Source organism: Apus apus, chromosome Z (assembly GCF_020740795.1).
Source record: "Apus apus isolate bApuApu2 chromosome Z, bApuApu2.pri.cur, whole genome shotgun sequence".
NCBI lineage: Eukaryota > Metazoa > Chordata > Aves > Apodiformes > Apodidae > Apus > Apus apus.
In genome coordinates this window covers 15,028,959-15,038,426 of record NC_067312.1, presented here as the reverse complement: position 1 = coordinate 15,038,426, position 9,468 = coordinate 15,028,959, and the positions used below count along the sequence as shown (strand labels likewise).

Genomic DNA, 9,468 nt, shown 5'->3' with positions numbered 1-9,468 from the left:
GCAACAAAGGTTTAAGGTGACAGTATCAAACAAAACAAAATCACCACAGTTTGTTTTTTATCAAAATAATACTAAGACAAGAATATTTAGTTGCTATACAACTGAGAAGAAAACGGCCATCACCTTGTAAAGGAACTTGTGACTATCTCCTATGTAGCCCTTCTAGTGTTCAACTCAAACTGCCACACAATCACCTCTGCAAATGTGAGGCTAGCCAGTAAAATCCCCTCTGAGACTGACTGCTTTGGTGCAGCAATGCACTACAACCCTGCTACGTATGCAAGTATAATAACAAAAAACAAACAAACCCAAACCAAACCAAAAAAACCCACAAACCTCTGCTGTACAGAGGTATGCTGCCCCTGTTCCCCTAGGTGAGATGGAACAATAAAGATTTTAGTGGGGTTCCTGATGAGGAAGGACCCAGGATCGTCCCCAGCTACCCTAAGGTAAAGGTTCAAGTCAGCTGGGGAAACAGGAGGAGCTCCTGTTTGTGATGGCAGCCATGCTTCATCCATGATCTACGAAGTATTAGTGCCACCCTCCAATCATTTGCCAGTGGTCTGATGACTACTGTCTGGTCCCTCTGTCCAATGCTAAGGAGTGGTAATAAAAAAAATATTGCTCATCTAATGCAACTTACCTGAAAGAACCCTGCTCATGAGCATTGTAGAAGATTTATTATTATCACGAGCATGTAGAAGAGATTCATGCCATCATAAATCAAAAGGATGACTGACTATAAAAATTTCTAATTCTGTATCGAAAAAAACACTCAAAGACTTTCTTCAGTGTGAGTCCAAATAACTGATTTTTATTATTAAACTCTGGAATTTATTTCTGTGTGCTACATCTGAGGCCATATTTTGTACTGTTTTCTACAGAAGAGTCTTGATGCACAGAAAGAGTATGTAGTTGTGATAAAGGGGCTAATGCCTTTGCATTCAGGACTGGCTACACGAAGTAAAAGCATCAAATGTGTTTTAGACACATTGTATAAGCTTTGTTATATAAAAGTGGTTTATATATTTTTTTAATAATTTCTAATATATTTTAGCATGCTATTTTATAAGCTAGTGACAGCTGTTTTATTATATTCTATCCATTTTCATCTTAAACAAATATAAAGTCTTTTGTATTATACTCATTAGTCTCTTAGCAGGATGCAGCAGATTTTTTCATCAGCATTGCTGTTTGCTCATGTGTCCTGTTATTGTCATTTAAGAACTGTGCAGATAATATTGGTTTCAATTTATTAACCTAATTTACTGTTACTGTTTAGTGTTTTTACCGACTTGTTTACGAGAAAAGGTTTAGTTGAACTATACTGTCACCTTGTGGTGACCAATGTTTCTGGTTCAAATTCACACATGAAAGTTTTCAAACTGAGAATCCAGATACCACACAAATAGTTAAATTTCTTGTGGCTGCTTGGTAACAGATATTCAGTACAGTTTCTTCCTCGTTAATTCTGAACGAGGTGTCTACCTCAGCAAAACCAGACGACACCCAGAAACAAAGGCATCCAAACTAACTCTAATTAAAATGTTGTCTCATTAAAATGAGTCTTTGGACTCATCAGTTCTGCAGCCTTCCTGAGACACTGGTACCTAGATCAAAGTGGTCAATATCCCAGATGATACTGAAAGGCATACATTTGGTCTAAGAGATCACATGTAGAAAGACAGACCTCGGCTTGTCTGCACCTCTTAAGATAACTGGTATCAAGCACTGACTAGCTTCTACTATCTATGAAGCTTGAATATTCACTAATCCTACCATTTGAAGCCATCCCCACTTGTGCAAAAGGCTCCTACACAAGTGCACAAATAAGCGATGCCATATGATATCAGACATAAATTGCTTGGATATTAGTCTTGCCCTTGCTACACACAAGTACTTTCAGTAGTGCTGAAGTTTCACAGCACCAGTACAACTATATTTTTTGAAGCCAATCCCATCACGGTCACATCAGGGATTGTATGGCTGTACTGCACCCTGGTGTCAGTGTGATATAGTAGCATGACAGCAAACCTGTACAAAACAAATGCCACTGAGGTTATCTGGTGTTCATATCTACCTAATTCTCTACTGCACAGCCAGCTCTGGTTTTAATCTCTCTGTCCCTGAGCTGGACTTATCTCTAAGGCCACTCTGCTTTAGTCGTGGGAGGGCCTGGAATTAGGTGATTTTCCTGTTTCCCAGCAAGCGCCTGGGCAGAGCTAAGAGGCCAGGAATGTCTATAGGACATGGATGGGATCAGCTTGAGTTAGAGGGGCTTATACCCCAAAAGGATGGAAGAAAAAAATGGATGGGAATAACCTCTGTAGCATTTTGCTTCAGTTTTTCAACCCCGAGATTGGACAAGCTGCAGAACATGGTGCTAGGGGAAACAGAAAAGCACGGCACAATAAACCCTGCTCCAGATACCTAATAGGATCAGTGTTTCCTGGCATGACAAAGAATTTCTTCCACCACTGGACCTGTCTGGACCAAAAGTGCCGTGCGGAATGACACTGGCTGCAGTGACAGACTGCTGTGTTCTGTATCAAAAAGACAACACAGAAACCCATACACGTCTCCTTCTAAATTTGGACTCCTTTCTATGCATCAAAGCAGAAGGGTGAATTAGCCAGTGCTCAACTATGACTGATGGCATTCAGCAGCTGCCAGAGCATGAACCTGCAGGTTTTCAGAAGGCTGAAGTTCACTATGGATGGTGACCTCTGTCCTCACACATGACCTGCATGGGGCTAAGAGCTTCTGAGATGGTTCTGGGTCAGCCACAGTTCTGCCCATTCTGTACCCTGAAAGTATCCAGTGTTCCTGAACACTGAAGACAACTGCATGATGATACAAAAAATTTCTCTTTCCTAACAGGTCTGAAGACATGTAAATGAAAAAGGTTATTTTTATCCCACAAAGCACAAGAATAATTCCTCCAGCACCAAATTCTTGCAGGCAGCCAATCCAACAAACTTCCTTTTGAGGCTGTTGCCATGGCATCTGTCCAACGTCTTCACAGCATCTTCCAGATTTCTGAGATCTAACGAGATAGAAAGAGGAAAAGCACTAGCTAAAAGACACACAGCAAGGTTGCTGGGAAAAGTACAACTCACACCAGACTGCAGGATGTATTCAAGTTGCTTGAGCTAACTCGGATTTTTAATTTTATTTATTTTTTTTTTTCTGCATGGCATTTCATCCATAGGATACTGTTTTCTCTTTTGATTTTTAACAAGGAAGACAGAATTGCTATAAAAATACTTTCATTAATTCAGCGAGGCCAAAATTCATTTTACCTAACTTCAGCAATCTATGCACCTAGACTAAGGGGGCTGTCTAGGCTAGTGAGTTAATGGAAGGAGGAAGGCTCCTCCCAGGGACGATTTTTCCAGCCCAGTTTAGGCAACTAATTTAAGATGGTATTATTTAGGCTCTGCAACCATTTATCTCTCTTCTTTACTGTTGAACCGTGAATGGACTAGATGCCTGAATTTTCAGGTGAGGTAAAACGAGTCTAAGTAAATACCTCTGCCTGAGGTGTTATTTCAGTGACAGAAATTGCTGACCAAAATGAAAAAGCTGAGTGAACAGCCTGGGCTGCACGTTTGTGCACATGAATTAGCACCAAATGCATTCAGTGAGAGGCCGTGAGCAGGAAAAAGGTGAGGATGAATTGAGACAACCACACAAGGCTCATTTGTCCAGAAGTAAAAATGCAGCAGCCAGACACAGCCTCACCGCTTTGGGGACTGTACCACAGGATGTTCCCGGACAACAAACTCCTTCTTACAGGGCTTTAACCCTCCACACCCTGAAATTTCTTCGGTTTTTCTGCGTACGTGTCACTTCCCCAAAATTCTCTCTTGTAAAATGGAACTGTGTATAGATTAATCTACCGAAGATGTGCGATAGGCTGGCATCTCAGAATGTGAGCAGATTTTGCGTTGACGGGGTCCCTGGTGATGCTCTCGACTGCAGGCAAACCGCGGGGGGCGAGGAGGGGCTGGGGCAGGTCGGCACGGCCGTGGGCACACAGCTGGGGCTGCCTCTGTGTTAAGGCAGCTCACTTAAGAGGACGTCTAACAGCCCAACACAGCCCGTCCCGCAGCTTCTCACTAGAGTCATTCCGATGGTGTCCAGAGAGGCCGGCACCTCGCGGGTACCCCTGCACGGCAGCAGGGGCACTCTAACAACGCCGTGCCAAGGCGGCAGCCTGCTGCACCGCACTCCTCCGCCGCCCAGCAGAGACACCTCGGCGCAGACACCGCAGCCGCCGCTGCGGCGGCAGCCAGGCCGCGGCTTGAGGCCCAGCGCCACGTCCCGCCCGGCCCAGGGGCTGGGCCACCGGGACAACGCGCGGGCAGGGCCCGGCCCGGCCCGGCAGGGTCGGGGTCGCCACCCCGGGGCCTCTGCAGGTGCGCCCCGCCCCAGCAGCCGGGCCCGGCGGCAGCGCCCGGCACAGAGCGGTCTCAGAGCACAGAGCACGGCCGGGCTGGGCCGCAGCTGCCGCGGCGCTCCCGGAAGCGCTCGCCGGGCTGTAGCGGAAGTGGGGCGGGGCCCGGTCTCTTTGGTGCGGGTGCCCAGGGAAGATGGTGAGTGCCGGGGCGCGGGCGCCGAGTATCCGCTGGTATCCGCCGCCATCCGCCGCCGCGCCAGGCTTCGTGGGGCCTCGGGCGCCGTCTGGGGCGGGGGGCAGCCGTGCGCGCTGCTGCGGCCGGGCTCGGCGGCGGGACGGCGCTGCGGGGAGGCCGCGCCTGGCGGGTCCGGGGCCTGGCGGGTCCGGGGCCTGGCGGGTCCGGGGCCTGGCGGGTCCGGGGCCTGGCGGGTCCGGGGCCTGGCGGGTCCGGGGCCTGGCGGGTCCGGGGCCTGGCGGGTCCGGGGCCTGGCGGGTCCGGGGCCTGGCGGGTCCGGGGCCTGGCGGGTCCGGGGCCTGGCGGGTCCGGGGCCTGGGAGCGGGCGCAGCTGGTGGCCTGGGTCTGGGTGGGAGCGGGGCGTCTCGGCCAGGGCCGGGGAGCCGCGGTGGGCTGCGGGGCCGCGCTGCCGCCCGGGTGCCACCTGGGTCTCCGTCGGGGTCTCCTGTGTGTGTGTTGCGGGCCGGGCCGGCCTCTCCCGTCGCTAGGGCAGCTGGGCAGGTAATTTAGCAAGAGGAGACTGGGCCGCCAGAGCCTCGTGTGGTGAGTTTGCGTCTGACCTGAGTGAAACGAATAACTTTAGGGAAGGGCAGCTTAGTACTTCTCGGTTATGAGTCTGCGGGCGATGAGAGGGAGCTGGAGGTAGCCGCTTCGTTTTATCTGAAGCAGGAAATGCTGTGTGTGGGGAATACTATAAAGCATAGCAATGAGAGGCGTAAGGAGGTGATTTCTAGAAATGAAGACTACCTGTTGGTGAAACTGAGTTCGTGTTTCAGAGTCCAGCGTGCCTCTGGCCTTTTTGTTGGACTTTTCGGATTTGTGTGTGTTTTTTTAGAGGAACTTCTTCTAGTTCCATGACTTGGAAGTGCTAGTGGTGTTTCCAACATGCTATGTCCTGAAATGCTTTTCAGACGAAGGGTACATCGTCCTTCGGTAAGCGAAGAAATAAGACACACACCTTGTGTCGCCGATGTGGGTCCAAGGCATACCACCTGCAGAAATCCACCTGTGGGAAGTGTGGATATCCCGCTAAGCGCAAGAGAAAGTGTAAGTAACAGGCTCCTAACTGAGTTGAGTTTAAAAACTGGTGTTTCTTTGTCTTCTTCAGAAGCCTGACAGTTTTCCAACCAAGGAGGAATACTGTGTCATATTGCGGTGTTAGGAGCTTTTTACTGTGCACTATTTCTACATAGAAATCAACTTAATTTATAGGGTGGTTTTTTTTACTTCTGTCAGATTGAATAGCTGTGTGAGTGTAACGTGCAACCTAATTATTCGGTGCTGATGAATAACAGTAGCTTGTCTGTTTTAGACAACTGGAGTGCGAAGGCTAAGAGACGCAACACCACTGGTACTGGTCGCATGAGGCACCTGAAAAAGGTCTACCGTCGATTCAGGTATAACATTTGGCTACATATTAGTGTTAAGTCTTGCTGCATAGATATCACTTAATTATAAATTTCACCCTTCTAATTTAACGTTTTTATTTGTCAGTACACTTACTGTGGTATGATCTTAAGTATGTCATTAATAAGTGATGCCTTATATAATTGCATATTCCTTTGAGGATAAAAAAAACTGGCTTACTGCTAGTACGCAGGGTGTATAACCAGTTCTCGTGTTTCTCTTAAGTATAGGTAGTACAGAACACAGAGATTGTTTTAATGCAATGTCCACATTTAAAAATACAAGCTTTGTGAAGTACTCCCTCTGTTGCCTCTGCTTATTAGTCAATTAACTTGTCAGTTGCACTGAAATGTGGGTTTTTGTAAGACACAAGTCTTTAAATGCATTCCAGTCCCCTTTTGCCCACAGAAAACAGTTGAGGGCTGGAATAACTTCAGTAATGGCTCTCTTACTTGGAGTTCAGTTAGCAATAAGTTGCTATAACATGAGATTCTGAGGTTTCTGAAACTTGTTGCAAAGCTTTGAATTGGACTTAGGAGGTAATGATGGGGATATTGTGCTGTTTAACTTAATGAGAATTTATCTTCTATGACCTCAGTGTTCTGATTTTGAACTCTGTAGCTTCTGGACCAATACACAAGAAAGCTGAATGAAAAATGCCATGTAATTCAAGAGTCTTGTGTAAATGTACATTGGATTTAATAGTGAAAGTAGAAGCCTAAGGGGTGGGTGTAGTTAAGAGATCCATTCAGCTGTTTGTTTTGGTGAGTGCAGTCTATCCCAGCAGAAGCCAGAAGATCCCTTGTGCAGCTACAGCTTGCTTTCCTCTGAGTGTTGCTGAAAGCAGAAATGTCCAATGCAAAAGCAAGCCTGGGGCTCACTCTTCTTTCTTAATGCCAGTCTTAATCACTGGTTGGAGACATGGAGGGCTTGCACATGCACTGCCCTTAGGCTACAATTCAGTTCTGCAGACATGTCAGGCCTTCCTCAAGGACCTTCTGGGGAAGTCTGGGAGTAAGTGGTTGTGAAGCTGTTACAATACACTGTGCATAGTACTGAAAAAAAAGCCTGGTGAACTCAACCTAAAACATCCCTGTCAGAAAATAACCTGCAGCAGGATTAGCCCTTCAGAAAGTGTTAACTGTATTTCTACTGGTAGGAATGGATTCCGTGAGGGAACCACACCGAAGCCCAAGAGAGCAGCTGTTGCAGCCTCCAGTTCATCATAAAGACTCATCTGTTTGTTAAAATAAATGGTCTTATCCAGAAAATCTGTTGCTTTTATGTGTTTTTATTTCAGTGAAGTGCGGGGTTGGTGAAACACGAGTGTTTACACACACAGTTTCTTGATGGTATGTGTTAAAACAAGTAATGAAAATCTCTAATTGACTTATCATTTGATAGCACCTCTGCCTTGAAAAGGACCCTTAGCTCCACGCCGGACTTAAAAAAGTGGTTGGTTTGTGTTCCTCAAAAGGACTGCCAGAGAAATAGAATTCTGTTGCTTGCCCTGCTTGCCTCTGTGTTTCATTGTTCCCTAGTATGGAGAGTCAAGAGTCAGAATGGATCTCCAAGATAGTAACTCTAAAGTGGCACCAGATGTTGTTCCCAGAACAACAGTTAAAAGCTCTTGGCCATTTTGAAAGTCCTGCAAGTGTATTGCTTACTCAGTGGGTCACTGCTTCTTGGGCAAAGAGAAACTTCAGTCTGGAGCACTCCTGCTACCAGACAAAGGGGCTGGACATCTGCTACAGGTGGGGCAGAAGTTGCCCAGTTGTCTGAGGATGTAGATGTGGAAAGCTGGCACACAGAAAGGTCTGAGTTAACTGCTGGGCATAAATGGTAAATGGCAGGTAGTGTGATATGGAAATAAGTTATTTGGGGGTATCCGTGAGAGATGCCTGATGCATTTGTGCCTTGCATGGTGTGCTACTGGGCTGGCATTCAAACTCAGCTGTAAAAAAGGGATAATAAGATGCTGTTAGGAAGATCTGGGGAATTGCAGCAATTGCTGGAAAGGCTTAGAGAATTTTCAGATGCCTTGAAAATACTTAAATAAAACTGATACTTGAAGCTTCTGAGGCTCTTCTTTCTGATTGTTGCTTTGGTTTTGCCATGAATTTACGGAAGCAGCATACTACTTTGTCAGTACAGAAGGATCAGCAGTTAACATACTGATTTCTGCAAATGACAAGAAATTCTCATCCAGGCGTGAAATAGGAACGTGTCTGACTGCATTTTCTTAAATTTTTAAATGAAGGATACGAATGCTTTGGATACTTGAGTGCATCTACTTGTTTCTAAACACAAAGAAATCTTGCCATGCTGTTCTTTTAGCATGTAAAAAATGAGCTCTGCTTTCTTGCAACTGGTCTTTCTGGAGAAGTCTGGAAGTAAGTAATGGTGAAGTTGTTACAATACACTGCACACACCACACATCCACATGTTCTCAGTGCCCTGCCCACAGATGGAGGTCTTCTCGTTCTGGGAGGGTGGGGGAAGGCAGACAGTCTTCTAGGACAGTGTCTAGCTCTGCAAAAACAAATCACACCAAACATGCAAAAAGCCCCCATAAAAAACAACAACAAAACAACAACAACAAAAAAACCAAACAAAAAACCAACCACAAACAAAACCCTAAAAACAAGGCCAAAGCCCTGAGGAGAAAGTCAAATCCTGAGAAGAGCTTCTGGGCCTGTGCAGCTTCCCCACTGCCTGCTTTAATCTCTCCAAATGTAGGATCAATGCTTTGCAGGCCAAGGAGGAGCTGAGAGTCATCATCAAGTACTGGGGCTCCTCTCTCCTGGAGCTGTTTGCGAGGCAGCCTGGAGAAGAGGATGCTGTAGTATGTGGATGCACTGCACTGCAAGCCCTGAGGAGCATCATTCATAGAAACTATCACACTTTCACTTCAGCTTTGTTCAAAAAGACATTTGTTTCCACTGTCCACCTGGAGCACAACAATGCTTCCTGAGGGAAACAGTGAGGGAAAGTGTATGTGCATTGCCATTAGGCTGACAAGTCAGACATTCCTGAGGGACTAGGGCTTACCCAACCATTAGAAATCGATTCCTATAGTCCTGTTAGACCATGCTTCTTGTTCTTTGCCTCCCTCTGTGGTCTTTTATGACTGACCAGGGTGTGACACTTTGGAAGAGCTGATTTCTGCTCACTGCAGCAGGAGCAGAAGTGTAGTCCTTCAGGCTCCCCACCATTCTAGGAGATGAACAAAATACCATCATTCTTGGTCTGAACAAGCTAATGAAAGTGACTTACTAGTGTCAAGAAATGTGGAATGTTAGGCAGGGAAGGAAACAGCTTTTTTGGTTATATGGCAACTATAGGTTCTATAGCTAGGACCACTTTCTTTTTCTTTCTTGATAGTGACAGCTGCTTGGGTCCACTGACAGCAATGTGACTTTAA

At 46.4% G+C, this 9,468-nt stretch overlaps 1 protein-coding gene across 1 annotated transcript; it reads left to right on the top strand.

Moving 5' to 3' along the window:
- The first annotated feature begins 4,513 nt into the window (after nt 1-4,513).
- On the top strand, nt 4,514-7,315 carry RPL37 (ribosomal protein L37). The gene is made up of 4 exons (XM_051643367.1): nt 4,514-4,598; nt 5,549-5,684; nt 5,950-6,034; nt 7,204-7,315. Exons 1-4 carry the CDS (start codon nt 4,596-4,598, stop codon nt 7,271-7,273), a joined length of 294 nt encoding a protein of 97 aa, XP_051499327.1. The 5' UTR covers nt 4,514-4,595; the 3' UTR covers nt 7,274-7,315.
- Nucleotides 7,316-9,468: the final 2,153 nt, after the last annotated feature.